At 39.7% G+C, this 16,902-nt stretch overlaps 1 protein-coding gene across 1 annotated transcript in view; it reads right to left on the bottom strand.

Annotated features, from left to right (window-relative positions):
- Window positions 1-16,902, bottom strand: part of LOC104078647 (multidrug resistance-associated protein 4-like) — a gene marked incomplete at its 3' end in the record, with an annotated part of 46,053 nt that overhangs the window by 17,452 nt on the left and 11,699 nt on the right. The window contains exons 4-7 of the mRNA XM_009580359.1: window positions 6,708-6,889; window positions 5,955-6,074; window positions 2,002-2,112; window positions 427-527 (exon numbers count right to left, since the gene is read on the bottom strand). Of these exons, the coding sequence (XP_009578654.1) occupies window positions 427-527; window positions 2,002-2,112; window positions 5,955-6,074; window positions 6,708-6,889 (514 nt within the window). The remainder of the gene's footprint in view (window positions 1-426; window positions 528-2,001; window positions 2,113-5,954; window positions 6,075-6,707; window positions 6,890-16,902) is intronic.

The raw sequence follows: 16,902 nt of genomic DNA, 5'->3' as shown, positions 1-16,902 counted from the left end.
AAAAAATGCCAGAAGGGATATAAATCAGATTTTTAAATGCAATAAGAAATAATAATAAATTAAAAATCCCAAATCTAAAAAAATAATTTAAAAAAATCTTACTTATAGAGAGGGATTAATTTGTAATTTTAGTGAGTTGCAATGCAATTGTCTCCTTTCTGCTGTAAAGGGAGATCATAAAGCCTCCCTTACTATGAATGGAGAGAGACAGTCACTGGGCACAATTCATCTCAATAGACATTCAAAATCAGTCAGACAAATTATACCCTAGAAGAGGCTATTCTTCTTTACAGACTGTAAGTGGTGCCTCAATCGCTTGCTAAGGTATTAATGTCCTAAGTTAATTAAGAAGAATCCCATCCTTAAGGCCTCATGTCAGAACCACAAAAAGGAACCAAGAGGTGAAAAGGAAGAAATAAACGTTACCAGGTTTTCAACTTCAGCACTTTGTCTAACACCCCACTGGAATGTTCCCATGAGGGTGATTGCATAGGATAGCGCCAAACCAACCTGCCCCGCATTCAAAGCTGCAGAACAAAGGAAAAAGAGAATCACATAGGTATACTGGTAATTACACAAAATTCTAGTTAACTTCCCTTTCATGAGGTTACTTACATGATGGAAGCATCACAGCCAGAATGTTGTTTGGTTACACTGTACTTGCCATCTGTGCAATGAGTAGCTCCAGGCAGAACAGCTACTTGCTGCATTTTTTTTGGTACATTTTGGAAATTGTCTGTATATTTGAAAAGATAATCCCAATTCTCCTTGGCCTGGCGTTTTATTTAAAAACTGAGGTTCGGTCTCAAGACTTGTCAGGGTCATCCCTATCTTGCTGAGCATTAGTAACTTTTCACTTTTTTCTAAGGGAATTAAATCAGGCCCTAAACCTAAGCAAAAAATGAGCATAAAATGATTTCAAAATAAGTTACAAACATTTACATAAACTTTGTACTCTTGTAAGTGATCAGATAAAGTAACAGGACAGAATATTTCTTCCCCTGTTTAGATAAGCATTTATTGTGTTCAGTGGGTCTACTCTCATAAAATAAATGAATTCTGTCTGCCCCAATATTAAGCATGATTGTCCTCTGACTTACTTGAACTTTATCCTAGCATAGATCTATTGACTTCAAGAGAGCTACTCCTTATCCAGAGGCAAGGAAAGATTCAGGACTATTGTTTTGACTTGTCTTTTTGCACTCTAATAACATCAAACCTAACTCAAAATTTTGAGTGTTGAGCCGCACAGTGTTCAAATTTTAAAACACACATGCATATACAGAACTTATCCAAAGGAAAAAGAAAAGAAACAAAACCAGCAAATTAGCACTAATTTTCATGTCCAAGATAATTACTTCTTCCTTCATATTTTAGATGACTATCTCATTCTAGTACATCTAACCCAATTACATCCTGGATGATGCATACACTAATGACAGTTCATGAGTGACAGTGAACATAAAATGTGTTATTACAAGGCGATTTTCTTTCTGGAACTGGCCTATCCTGCTGATCCAAGATATTAGAATAGTATCCCTAGGAATTTTAGCTTGCCTTTTGGCCTACTGTGTCATGTGTAGAAAGGAAAAAAGTTGTTAAGAAGCAGCTCTGTGGGTGTTTCAATATGAAAAGCAAAGCCCTGTAGGCCCAAAAAAGAAAGGCAAAGGTGAGGAAAAAGAAAAAGATTTATTTGTTGTTATTGCTCTGAAAGCCAGAATCTCAAAAGTGAAGACTACAGATCTGCAAGTTTGTTTGCACATTTGGGGATGATGGTAGATGCATGCCTAAGCCCGGAAGATGTCTGAACTGCCTCCAGTATTTGCAGGAAAGCAGATACAGCCCCAATGCCCTAGACTGAGGAAGAGATCATGATCTAGAAAGAAATATTTAACTTAATTACAGTCCTTAAACAATTAGAAACAGCAAACTATGAAAAAGAATTAAAGATTACTATACATGGTAATTACTGGGTGAACTTTTTCTAACATCTGTACTTACTCTTGGCGAGAAGCAGGGAACCAAAAGCAACCACTATAACAAAAATGGCACAGATGGCATCCAGACGCACAGCAAACCACCTCGAGGTCGTCAAAAATAGAAACCAGGCCTCTAAAGTGTATTTTACAGAGACATAAGAACAGTGGATTATTAGAAAACTAAGCTGCGTAATTATTATTAAATTAATTCACATTGATATTATAAGTTGTTAAAAAAAACCCCAAACATTGCCATCTTCAAGTGCATGTCTGTATGGACCGATGACGATCAGAATATTTTCCAGTTTTCCTGAAATGGCCTAACCTAGTTTTCACACCAATAGCAACTACAGCTATTATAACAAACAGGAATAGGAAGAAAAACAGTCAAGGCCTGAAACATTATCCATTTATTTAAAATGGAAGCCTTTTTTTAACTCTAGTGGACTCGGGAGTCTTACACAAAAAGCAGAAGTACAACTACATTTGCTGTAGCTGGACTACCGACTACAGGCTTTTAGCTAGAACATAGCACAACACAACTGTCAGAGCCAAGTCTTTAGAAGGCAGCTGCAGCTGGTTAAGCTCCCATAAGAGCTACTCAATACAGCCTGTGGAGCTCCAGAGCTATCCAATTGACTAAAAGCACATATCTACTTTTGGAGAAGCTCACAGGTGGACATCTCCACTGGGCACTCACATCCAGGTGTCCACAATTTGGTGCTAAATTCCACGCCAGATAGATATGCTACAGTACAAGATACAGGAGACAGCAGGAAAAGACATTGCAATACAGAAGGCAAAGTGTTTGAATTCAGGGCCAAAAACAGAAGTCAAGTAGCCATAACAAAGTATGGCATTATTTATTGCTTAGGCTGCAGTCACATGAATTGTTCCAGCTGCTAACAAGTCACAGCAGAAGGTTACCATTCCAACCCTTTCTGCATTGCTTGTCGTTACTCCATGCTAAAGATCCATGCTGTTTCCCTGTTCCTTAGCCCAGTGCTGGGACAGAGTCAAGCTAAAAAAATCCTCCCTTTTTTAAAAAAAGGGAGGAGGTAAGTCTGGTTTTGAGCCAGATCATATTGGGTAGTCAGATTACGGAGTGATCAAATCAACAATTCGGCCAACAGAACTCCATGTAACTTCTGGAGGGCAGCAGAGGAAAAGAGCGAGGATGACAAGAGGGAGCCAGGTAAGGTCCAGAGCTGGTTACTTCTTAGCCCCTTTTACATTAACTCTAACTGCATATGCCTGACCACACATTTAGCAGCTGGTTTCATTAAACAAGACATTTGATATGGTCTAATGGACAGTCATACACCCAGGCACAACGGAACGACGTATGCAGAAGAGAGCGTCGCACCAAGTCACAAACCTAGTTCCAGAAATTTAATTCACCGGGATAATCTAGGTACCTCTCTGAAACCCAGGAGCCGAGTGTCCCTGGAAACAGTCTATGGCAGCCTCCTGGTGACATGAAAGGTCATTTCTGGTGCAATAGTGTACTTGTAAGACCAGGAAATTGGACACTTTTTCAGCTTCAAGGTTTTACTCCATTGATCCCTTTGTCCAGGAAGGTGTGCTAAACTGCCAGCTTGAGATGGGTCATTCTGCAACCTCCCTATGTAACCGGGGCCACTGTGCATGCAGGAAGGAATATGGCAATCATGGGGACCAACAAAGGCTTATCATGGTGTAACTTCTGATGACTCATGAGCTTGCTTATAGAGATGCTGCACTGGCAGGAAGGAAACTTAGGTTTGGTCAAACCTCAGCATGCCTTTTAGATGTTTTCTATCTAAAGATTTTTTAATATCAAATTCATAGGCATCCTGAAAGAGGGTTCGAAGCGAGTATCCTGTTTCCCAGGCTTAGCCCTAAATATAGGAGGATACCACTCCAGCCAAAAGTGCTAAACAAAACCACTGCTGATTGGGAGAGCTTTCCGTGATGCAGGAAAGAATTTAAAACTCTTTGGGAGACTTAAGAACCCAGGACTCCAACTTTGTGAGACAGTATGAAAGGTATGCTCTTCTATTGGCTATTGCTTGCACACATTTAGTATCAAAGAATTATTTGGGGTGGAAGCAACCTCAGGAGGTCTCTCGTTCAACCTCCTGCTCAAAGCAGGGTCATCTCTGAGGTCAGACCATGTTGCTCCATGCTTTATGCAGTTCAAGTCTTGAAAATCTCCATGGATGGAGCCTGCACAACGTCTCTGGGCAAGCTGTTCCACTGCTTGACTGTCCTCATGGTGAAAAAGTTTCTCCTTGTATCCAGGTTAAACCTCTCTTGTTTTCAACTTATATCCATTTTCTTGCTCCTCCCACTACGTATCACTGTGAAGGGCCTGACATCCTTGCAGGTACTGGAAGGCAGCTATTAAATCCTCTGTAAGCCTTCTCTTCTGCGAGTTGAACAAGCCCAGTTTCTTCAGCCTCTCCTCACAGTGAGACCTCTCTTGTTAGTGCCCTGACCATGTTAATGGCCCCTCCACTGAACTCACTCCAGTTTGTTAGTGTTTCCTGTATCTGGGAGTCCAAAACTGGATGCAGTATTCCAGATGTGGGCTAACAAGTGCTGAGGGGGATAATCACTTCCCTCCTTCCACTGGCTGTGCTCCTGTTAATACAGCCCAGATGTTGTTGGCCGCCTTTGCTGCCCAGGCACACTGCTGGCTCATATTCCATCCGAGGGCCAAAAACCACACACACACAAAGCAAGCTGGTATACCCCAAATACTCTGGTGGGAAAGACCCCAAGATGAAGCATGTAGGTACACAAAAGACTGCGACTATAAGCGCTGAAGCTTGATCTCAAAAGCAGGTTCCTGAACTGCCCAGGAGTGGCGTTACTGAGAGTTTTGTTAGAGACGCATAAAATCAACTGGAAAATAGTGTGTTTATGTTCCTTAGATCTGACCTTAAAACACAAGAAAATATTTCTTTTAAAGGTCACGGTCCTCTTTGTATAGGGAAACTTTTATATGCAGTTTATCGACTAAAGATGTCTTTTAATACAAAGCTTAAAAAACAACTGTGTGTTCCCTCACTATCAGCTACTGTAAAATTGATTTGGTCAGATAACTAGTGACTTGAAAATATTAAGAAATGGGGAATTCAAAGCTAGAGGTCCCTCCCTGGAAGATATGTTTCCCCGGTCACAAGTTACTGGGCTGAACATGGAGGTCAGAGTGTAGGATTCAACTGGCTGTGATAAACTGTACTTCAGAAAAGATCAATTGGTCTGGTCTGAAACCTTGGAAGGCTATAAATTACAAAAAAGCCATAGAATATATTTGTATGTCTTATGACAGAGAAAATTCAAGATCTTGCCTAACAAACACAAAATTGCAAACTTGCATTCTGCTGCATCTTGAAATACATTGCAAAAGAGAACATTTTAATTGACAGAAGGTGAAGAATCACAAACCTGAATTATATTACTTATGCTTGCAGAATACTAATGTTTTACACCTTCTGGTCATGTTAATACTGTATATTAGATTTGAGCCCTGAAAGCTGCTCAAAGTAAAAAAGAAGTGAGATCTATGAAACTTTTCCAAGATGATTTATATTAATCATCTCTGCCCACTCCTAGCACGCTACTTAATATTAAATGCTTCATAATATAGCTTGTTTCTCCCTCTCTCTCTTTTTAAAGATGGAATCCAGGAAAATGTCAAAAATGGTTCTTTAAATATTCTTATCAGGCATACTTTAAAATGTTTATCTTAGACATTGTTAAAATATATGCGTGGGTATCTCAAATTATATTACAGCCCAAAGTAAACTCTCAAAATCTAGATGGATAATAACTTTTTTTGTTCTAATAGAGAAATTTTACCCTAAAGAGACAAATGCACATCTCCTACTGATTTTAATGTACATTATATACATGTCGCTGAGGGCATAAGATATCTCCCTCCTACAGAGCAAAGTAATTGATTTTTAACGTCAATTCATCACAAACCTGAGTGGAGGTCTTGGTGTGCATCAAATAATTTTTGAAATCTTTCCTCTGCTTTCAAAGCCCGAATAGTCCAAAGTCCCTGGAGAGATGACGACAAGTGGGAGAACACTGGACTTCGAGCTACAAAGGGAAATGAGAGTAACTTAGCAATAGCTGAAGGACTACATTTAATTCTTTTTGTACCACACTAATCTTTAATCCTACTACTTTATATTTAACCATACAAGTTACAGTACTGCATCCTTTTAGAAGAAATACATGATATCTTTAACCAAAGTCCTCTTACTCTGAATCAGTCAGACAGCCAGGCAGATTAATTTATACAAAAATGTCTTACGTTTTAACAATAGCTGTCACTGAAAAAATTCTTTGAGCTTTGTTAATGACATGAGGCACCCGTGTTTGTTATTCATAATGCTTAACATTTCATATCATAGTCAAGCTAAAGTCAGGCACAAGAGTCAGATTAGGTCAGAAACACCATTAGTATGTGCATACAAGGTCCCAAAGACTAGGAACTTAGCATGTTCTTAACTAGCTTTACTTACAGATAGTTAAACTGACATACCTAATGTTTATCATTACGCAAAACAGGAGTTAAGCATGTAATTCACTAGTTGAGAACCAAGGCAATAAGGAAGTTATTTGCATAGCAAAAGAAAAAATCTTTGATGGATTGTCTATAAAATACTAGTATTTCACATAATAATAAGCAGGGTTCAAACTAACATTAAGTACCGCCAAACTACATACTTGTGGATTCTAGACGTTTAATATCTCTTGAAGTGTCTAAGAAATATCGTCGAAGAAAAATGAAAAGAATAAATAGTGGAATTAAGGGGATGAGTATCCAAGGAATCACTGCCACAGCCACAGCCACCACACCAAAAATCTGTAGGAGAGTCTGCAACACAATAGAAACAAAATAAAAAACTCTTTGCCAGAAGAATTTAATTTAGAACAAGTATAAAACTATTTAACACTACTGAAACACTTAAATATTTAAACATAACTACCAAATTTAAGAGCGGATGCATTGTATAACATATAAGTGACATTTATTTTTAAGCAACTTGAATAAATTCCAGTAATACCTAATTTGACTAATTGTGCAGTTTATGGTTCTCTTCTGCATTATTTGTTCTTTAAGAAATGTCTTTACAAAACTGGTTGACTGAACATTAGTGTCTTACTTTGTGGACTATTCTGTGACTGCTGTAACAAAATAACAGATGATGAATGAAACAGACAACTAATCTTTAATGGATCCGAGCTATATGGTGAAGCAGGGATATGTTTTTTCACTCCAGGGAAAAAGAAACTGGTGAAAGGCTGACTTTCAGGAGAAAGACTCGACAGCTGGAAGACGAACTTTCAACATAGACTTGTAACTTTTTTCCTAAAAACAACTTTGTCCCATTTAAAAAGAAAACCCAGTATCAGAGGAGGTGAGCTTTCTCTTCCCAAAGGATTGCGTTGGGAAAGTTACAAATAAGACGAAAACATCAAACACTGCAAGGAGAAGTGTCACAAGAAGGTTATTTTACCAGGTTTACTTAAGAGTACGAGATGAACAGCTGGGCTAAACCTGAATGTACTCTTAGAAAACTAGATATAATGTGGAATGAACCTTTGTTGCTTAGGACAGTGGATCTCGGCCCAACTTTCTGAATTAAAATCTCACATTTCCTGCAGACCACTTGACATCCTTCACATCAAACTTCCAGTTTGAATACACTATGAAAAGCAGTATCTGCACACAAATTTCTTTCAGAACACCAGCTGTGTATGCATGTATGCATGCCAGGCATACTGAAATCAGGGTATGTCCATTTGCTCCTTAAAAAAGGGAAAAAAACCCGCATATAAAAAGAAACCCACCCTGGACAAAAAACAGACAACTGAAATTCTAGCTCAACCCAAAATTCCTGTATTATTTTCATAAAAAAATTCCTTAGAAATGACAATATTTTCTAAAATGTCTCCATTTTATGGACTGTAGAGGAGCCACCTTCATCATCACATACAACGCACATGTAGATTCCAGCTCAGCTTTGTGGCTGCCTGATTTTTGGATGCCAAACATGCATTAGCGACCAGTGGGTCCTGAGAATGTGTGTCTTACAGCAAAAAGGCTTCCGTCCCTTTATCTATGCATCGAGTTGGAAATGGTAAGCAACACGTCAGCGAAGGTTGAATATCAGAGAGCTACCTGGATTTTCAAGCGCTTTCAATGGAAGTGCCTATGAAACATTGCATTTCCTGTTGCGCTTCTGGTAGCCCACACACACACTGTCCAAAGCCAAAACCCAGCACAACCTTTCCCCCTATATCTGTTTTTTCTTGAGGCTTCTCTGACTTTACCCTAATTTCACCTGACCAAACAGCAAACCCACACACCTTACGTGTTACAACTGCATGAGTCAGCACAATTCAGTCTTCGGCTCTAGGCAAGATCTTAGCTCATGATAGAAGATTTATCACCGTAACAGCCTTGCATCTCACAGATCCTGAAAGCACATTATAGGGTCTCATAAATCTATTATGGAAAATAGCTATAGGGTAGGTATGGGGTAGGAACTCCGAAGGAAGCTGCGTTACCACTACACTGCTCATCTGTGGGTTAAGGTGTTGACGGCATGATATTGTTTGACCTTCTAGATACATACAGTAGATTGCAAACATTTTACCTAGATTTCATCACGAGGAGGTAAGGTGGCAGCGAGAGTGCATGGTATTTCACTCGGATCAATTATGCACAGGGTTATGTCAGCACAAAGCAAAACAAAGCACCCTGACTCCTCACCAGCGCTGCCGTCAGCCCTTCTTTACCTTCTACTTCTCTGGCGTTCTTTAAAACCCTGTAAGCGTGTTTCATTTTTATCATGGGATGAGAAGGGAAACAAAGATTCCTGACCTTGTCCAAACTTTCTCCTGTCTAGGTCACTGTTTTTCCCAGTACTGCTCCTTGCCTCTGCCAAGCCTGTCAGCCATCCACACGCTAGCTAGCTTCTAAAGGCTCCCTCACCTCCATCCTCAACGGCAAACGGAGATTGAAGTCTGTTCCTTCCTTCTGACAACTCACTCCTAAATCTGCTTTATATGCCTGCTGCCTTCCCCTTCCCCTCCGCCACCTCCTAGACAGACACAAAAAAGTGTCTCTGAAGTACTTCTGCCTCCTCATACCATCAACTGCAAACCTGAAGTGAAGCGTTGAGGACAGCTGCTTCAATGAAAAGAATTCTGAGGAAAATAAAATGTTTCTTAATAAAAAATAAAAAAAGCCAAACTGAAGTTTTAGTGATGATAATCTACAATATCTTGCAAAGTGCCAGTGGGGGTGGGAGTGGGAGTAGAACTATTAGGATCCAGCTCATGTAAACAAAGCCTTGCTACGGCGAAAATACAGGGAAGAAAAAGATGGTTAGGATGACTAAAGTAAAAATCTGACACCGCCTTTGGAAGGAATTTCAGATGAGCCTGCACCACCTTATCATTATAAAAATTTATGATAGGGTGGATCAGTCATGTGTGTTGTTTTTTTTGAAAACCAAACTTGCATATAAATTAACTCTTAATGAAGTAGTCTGAAAGCCAGACACAACCATTTGCAGACTGTAATCATATAGTTACTGCGTGAGGTAAGGCAAAGGTTTTAGTTCCCAAGTTTCACAAGAGACAACTAACCTCTTCAGCTGGAGACTGCCCCAACTTCTAGTAGACTCACTGCATGCAAGCAGGAGGACCCAAGATAATCCGTAGGCTGACGATAACGCGAGCAGGCTGGCTGCTCTCCTCTCTGGAGACAAGCAGTGAGCTAGGTGTTCAGTTTGCACAGTAAAAAACACTCAGGACTGCATATCTAGATCTTGTCTAGCAGAATCAGCTTACAACCGAAAATTGTAAGCATGGAAGATTTCCCTACGAAATATGAAAGAAATATGGCCTACAAAATCAGCATCTTTTACCATATTTCTTAATTTTAGCATTTAAAAGTCTTCTGTAATGACCATGCAGAAAACAACAGCCAAATTTAAAAAAATGGGAGCTGATTAATTACATTTTATAGCTATTGCAAAGTCTTGGAAACAAGGCCACCTTACACAAAAGACAACAGATGCACAGGCTACCGAGACTGAAAAGACCTGGACGGAGAAATCTAATTTGCTTCCAAAGGGAGCCATACTGTCCAATGTCCACCTCCAAATTTGCTTCAGTTTCCCTGAAGAAAGAAGAATCTCCCGCTCTCAGACTGCACGTACTCTATCCCTGGAGTACAGAAAAGCACGTGCTGTTTTTGGTGGAGTCATCCTCTTGCTTGCAAGAGTCCCGAGAGATTTCCCTCATGCTTTGGTCAAGTCACTCCATTCACTGTGGCTTATTTTTCCTCAAGAAATCTCCTGTCTTACTATCTCACTAGAGCAAGCATACCTTCCATAACCCTCTGGGAAAGTGAATGCTCTGATCAGCACATTCACTTGCGAAACATGTGCTTTCCCCTTCATCTTCTGATGACCTACATATTCGTAATTCTTATAGGTGCTGAGAGTGATATCCTAGAGTTTCTATCTCAAACAGGTCTTGATCTAGGAAGAACAAGGTATTTCTGTACTGCAACCACACAATAGAAAAGCATTTAATGTGAAGTAAAGAAACAATAAGAAAAAACCCATAAAAATCTGGAAAAACATGGGAATTACACACTGTAAGCCATACATAAATCACAAGCTATAAGCTTTTCCCCTTCTTGCAGAAACTATACCATTTATATAATGTTGCAGAACTTATGACAAATTGTAAGCCATTTGAAGTCATTTAATAAAGTTGACAGGACAAAAATGCAAAAGCAAAATTTAGAGACTTCAAGATATCTCTTACGAATGTCTACCCTTCCATCCTATAGATCACTGCCATTCCGTATCAGTTATACCCTGAGCTCCATATTTCATGTTTGGCTCAAGTACTTCTTTGAAAAAGGCACCCAGCCTTCATGTAGAGATGTTTTGAACCCCTCAGGTCTGCCGACACTTTGTTCCAGTGGGTAGGTACCCTCACTTCTTAGAGTCCTTTATCTCCTTGTGAAAGTACCTATTAATTGCCTCTGTCTTCTCTCTAATGAGCTCAACAGTCAGATCTTTCACGTCTTCCATTTCCTTCCATCATTCAAAAAGAAATTTTGCCTTTTTTTTTTTTTTTAAAATGGATCTTACAATTTATTTCAGCATCTCTTATAAAATACATGCATAAGGGGTACCATGCACGTGTGTCTGTGTAAGTGCCTAGTGTGATGCCAAGCTGGGTTGGCTATGATATAGCAGCTATACCATAGGAACCACACCATTCTGGACTTGCAGCTGGTGACCTGGTAGGATCCCTAATGAACGAGTGGAGCCCAAGGGATGGGATTTGAGACTCAGAAACCTGAACGTGGGAGTCTACATGTGACCTGCACAGCAAAGCTCCTGTCCTATTTGGCTGAGTTTAGAAAGTCATTCAGCTAACCTTTAAGTGGATACCTAGTTACCCTATGGTTGAATGTTTCTCAAGAGTCTACTAACTGTATTGACTAGATGCCCTCTGACTACAGCAAAGCAAGCATCTAAAGCCCAGCAAGCAGATACCTAAATTTTGATGACTGAATCTTCAGTCAAAGCCCACCCAAGAACTGTGGTGTTCCAGGACCTGTTTTACCAATATTTAAGCAGCAGTCAAACACACCTCTCTCCCAGACTCCTACTCCCTGGACCCCAGTATGCACTCCCAAGGATTATATTAGCCCATGGACACTGCCAAGAAGCCACACTAATTTAATAATAGCAATGGTGCATATCCTGCATTTCAAGTTTGCAACCTTAACTGCATTAACTTAGGGCACTCTCAGTCAGGCTGTGCTGTCTGAAGTAAAGCCAGGTCAAGAAACTACAAAACCCCACTCTGTTTGGACTTGCTTGGCATCACCCTTCCTCCTCCTCCCCTCCCCCTGACTGAAATTATTTCCTCGTTGGCTCTGCCAAATAACTGCACGCACAATCAATCCCTAATCCAGTTCTGACATTTTCTTTTTCCTTGAACACTTTTTTTTTTTTTTTAAACACGCTTTTTCTAACCAGACTGTTTGGACTGACTGTCCTGCAGCTCTGTTAAAGCACAACTGCACAGGCGGCTGGTTACACTGGCACACCAGAGGACAAGCTTCCCCAGGGAGAAGACATTGCAATGAGCAGATCAGAGTGATGAACACTTCACTCGGGCCAGCTTCATCCAGAGCAGCATATTGAACCACATCATAGATTTTTTGCGTTTTTTCTCCTTTATTGCAAAAAAATGAGGAAACATCCAAACAGAAACCCTCTACCTTTGACACGTAATCCTAGTAAATAAACAGCTCTACTTCATTTTACACACTCAAAGAGGCCGAGTTGAGGTGTGTAGTCTTGTCTTTAAACTACCTTTTTAATAAGATTTATGGGTTTTCTTTCAGAACTGGTTAAAAAAAGTACATATGGCTGTTTATACTATTGCTTGCATCAAACCGTCAGGAACAGATTTGTCTTGAGAGAAAAAGCAATGAAGACTTATGAGTACAGGAGAAAAAATGTTGCACATAACTCCAATATTTAAAAGACATCTCAGATGTCGTCCTTTTCTGAAGCAACCAGAGACAGCAGTCTTTGACAGGAATGATAGCTCTCAGTCAGTGTTAATTCAGCTTTAGGAAAATGTGCATCCATGAGAAAATTTGGAATATAAAGACAAGAAAACCAATGCACTGAAAGGGGGAAAAAAAGCACAGCTGGGAAAGAAATGAAAATTGTAATTTCAGATAAATTGAGTGAAAGAAAAAAGAACTAAATATTGCCAGCTCTAAAAGCTTCAAAACAGCAAGCTCATCTTATCTTCTGCGAGACACCCTCTCCTCCTCCGAATCCTGTTATTTGCAATTAGTCGACAAGAGGTTACTTAACTAAATCCACATGTCACTGCAAATGGGCTGAACACATCTGTCAGATACACCACAGAAATGTATTCAAAATTCCCAATCACATCCTTAATGCTAGTACCTTCTATTTGTTCTTGCCTCTATAAGATAGTCTCTCTGGATCATTGTTTTTCCAAGCAAACAAGCATATACTTAGCTCCTCAGGGCAAATGTTTTCTGTGCCACCAACATGCTCATTCATTTGACTTGGCATGCATTTTGCCATTAAGTGAGAAGCCTCAATATTTGTTTGAGATCATGGCGAACTGTGTCCAATTGTTCTTTAACAAGTGACCTTATAATAAAAAGGGTGTTTTCTTTAATACATTGGCACTGCCACTATTCTGTTGTATTTAAACAGCATCCTATCATCAATAATCTCTTACCCTACAACGAGGGCTAGAAATAGGCTTTCTGCACACCCTGGGCCAAGAGGCTTAACTGTCTTACGCAGGTCTCAATCCCAATAGCAGTTCTCAAAAATAACAGTCCATATGTTGTCTGAGACTTCCAGATATTGATGCTTTAGAAACAGATGCATAATCAAGCTCTGGACTTTGTGATTCTGCCAAACACTCAAAATACTCGTGCTTTAAAACTCCACATTACATTCCTACATCACACAGAGGTTATTTTCCTTCTTATAACAAATTATCTTCACTCATGTAAGAAGTTAGTTGCCAGGGCCCTTTGGCCACAGTAATAAGTTACTTACAGCTAATACAGATTTTCCATGAAAAAAAACAGCTTTTATCAGAGCCAAAGCTATGGCCTCTACTTACGCATCTCTACATGCAGCTCCTGTTCATACCCACCATACGTGGAAAGCAATACGGTCACACAAAAAAGGACAGTGCCAACACCCATTCTTGTAAATGCCAGTGGACAATGTATTTTTCTATTTATAAGCAGTAAAAACTTTAATGAGGAGGACCTTTAATTTGATTTTCTCAAATGCTTTTCTTCTATTGCACCTTGTGCCCACTAGGCACTTCTGCACAAGTGTTCTCAGTGATTTGGGCAGCAAGGCACAACTTTGCAATGAGGATCTATATAAAAGTGAGAGGTCCTCTTCTTGAAGTTATAGGGAGTTAGTTATAACTTTCTTCTGATCTCCCTATAAAAACTACATAAAAAGTTAATACGTTTTGTTGTTCAACAGTGCTAAGTTTGTTGTCTTCTCCTGGAAATGTCCACAGTTCCTGGCTATATTCTTATACTGTTCTTTTCCCAAGATAAAAAAGGCACACACACATAAACTATTCACATAAACTATAGTGCTCTTTGTACCATGACAAATATGTTCTATCTTCCTGTGGAACACCTCAGATGCCACGCACAATTTTACATGGTAGCTTGAGGAAGGAGCATTAATCAGCGAGTATATATGCACACACACATGCTTTGCCTTCTCAACAGCTCTTGCCAGAACCTGCCTGAAACCATAGAGAAAAATGTCTGGCACCACCCAGCCCTCCCAGAGTCAATCTTCTTCTCAGGTAGCGGAAAGCATCCCTTTCCATTATATTAATTCAGGGGTTTTGTAACTCCAATACTCCCACCATTGCCAAGTGTGGTCACCTTGTTGGCTGTTCCACTTGCTTCAAGATTCCCAGAGCAATGCATTTTCAGATCTCCTCTATCAGTCCCTGCTGCCAAATAACTGGTATTTTTAAAGGAAAATAAAGAATGGCATGACAATTTCTGCTCTCCTCCTACCTCTTAAAAGCCATCTCCAAAACTCTTCCCCAGCTCTATAAGCCCAAGACAGCCCCACTGAGCACAGACCCTGATGAAACCAAAACGTTTGTTTCAACAATGGGTACTTTTCTTTTTAGTACTACTACAAATGGTGTATCTCCTACTTTGTTCTTTGCTCACATGTTTAGCACTTTATCAGCAGAGGCTGAATCACCAATATTTATCCTCGATCTTACCCCATTTATAACCTTTCTAAAAGCAGTTTTGCTCTCAGTGATAATTATTGCTTTCTTTTCATAGAAGGGGCACATATACATAGAATAAAATAAAAAAATCAACAAATATCTCACTGCTTTCAGGCTATTAGATTGCAGGAGGTAGATCTTACAACATGATACAAAACGATGCCAAAAATGGGCAGTAAAAGGGAAGGGATAGGCCTTTTGACACCCCCAGTACAAAACTGTGAATGCTGAGGAACTAAAGAGGGAATGGACCACAGAAAGCAGCCAGGTTCTCATGCTCTCCCCAAACAGCATCTCCTACTGCTACTGCTGGAGAAAGATCACTGGCCTAGACAGACCGCTGCTGTGACTCTGCATGGCATTATCTAGTGTTCTTATGGTCTAGTTCATTAACTTATTTGCTAAAATACTGTCCACTGTTCCCGTGAGGAATTCCTCTGAGCTAATGATGATGTTATCATAGCCTTTTCATCCATGCTGTGCACATTTTTTTCCCAGTTCTTCCAAATGTCTGGCAAAATTTTGCTTACCACAGACGCTGCTGCCCCGTATGTTGCAGTTTTGCAAAATCTGTCTTTGAGCTGTATGGACTTTCCTGCCTCAGGCCTCTTGTCCCTCATGGCCATAATGCCAGAGCAGCCCCACGCTCTCTCCAAGAATACCTCATTTTCAACTGCATGACCTTTTCTGCTCAGCCAAGTGTAATTGTTTTGCCAGAAGTCAATTCTGGGTCTTTAAGCAACTTTAAAAGCTTTGTGCTACATTTGAACTGTGGGCTCTTCTGTTAAAAAGAGTATCAGTTCTTCAGTAACACAGCTCTTCAGCCTTACAGCAATTACAAGCTTTTAAGCATTTTTATTGCTATTTAAAATATACTATTCATGTATTTATTTTTAGGTGGAATGAAATACTACTCATATTTCTGTAAGTTCCACAGTGGCCCCTCTGCCCCAGTTAAATGAAAACTATGAAAAATATTAAGGACTACAGCATGAGCCCTCTTAAGAAACAAAACTACCTTCTGTTCTTTTCTGGTTGCACTCTTTCACAGCAGATATGCAAAAAATGCTTTTTAGCCTGTCTCTGTGTTTTTTCCTAACTTCCCCAGAGCTTTGCCACTCTTATAGGGCTATAAAATACTACTTTCCTGTTCAAAATAAACTCTTGACTCAGAATTCTTCAGTACTACATTCTGTTCAGTGATGACTCAGCTCCAGGAAGCTTAACAGTGGCCTGATGCTTTCAGCAACTGTATTTTAACTCATCAGCACCAGCCTCTCACCACCACCATCAGGTTTCACCCAGTTCAGCCATTCTCTGCAGGTACAGAACCCAGTGGCATCTAAAGAAGTAAAAAGAAACTTCCTTGGCAGAGAACAAGCATTATTTATTGTGGTAAGCGCATGCTCATTCATAATTTGATACAAATATTCTCCAAGACCATCAGGAAGACTTTTCAGAAGTTTGTTTATCACAAACGATCAACAAAGACATGCTTACCAAAATAAGTAACCGATACCAGGTCTGACCCCAAAATCCAGACTTTCTATCAGTGAGAAAAATGAAAAATTATTTTTCTCTGTATTATGTTATTTTCTAAGTCTTATGTTATGTTTAACAGAAGGATGGACAACTGGATTGGATACCAAAGCCAGTAAATTTTCAGTTTTAGAAAGGAAGATCTAAACCCATTATTTTAGCATACGAGTGACTTTCACAGTAAGAGAGCTCTGCTTATTTAAACATTAGACTGATTTCAAAACCCAATTAAAAAAACAGAAAGAAAAAAAGATTTAGGGACGTGATTGTGGAAGAAAATGCAATCACTCAGGATTCTATTCTTCCACAGTGCAGGAACAGCTATTATCATAGAATCATAGAATCATTAAGGTTGGAAAAGACCTCTAAGATCATCAAGTCCAACCATTAACCCAACACCACCATGCCCACTAAACCATGTCCCTAAGCGCCTCACCTACACGCCTTTTAAATACTTCCAGGGATGGTGATTCTTTCCCTGGGC

Source organism: Fulmarus glacialis, unplaced genomic scaffold (assembly GCF_000690835.1).
Source record: "Fulmarus glacialis isolate BGI_N327 unplaced genomic scaffold, ASM69083v1 scaffold21976, whole genome shotgun sequence".
Lineage (NCBI taxonomy): Eukaryota > Metazoa > Chordata > Aves > Procellariiformes > Procellariidae > Fulmarus > Fulmarus glacialis.
Note: the sequence above shows the minus strand (reverse complement) of the source record. Positions and strands in the feature narration are given on the sequence as shown.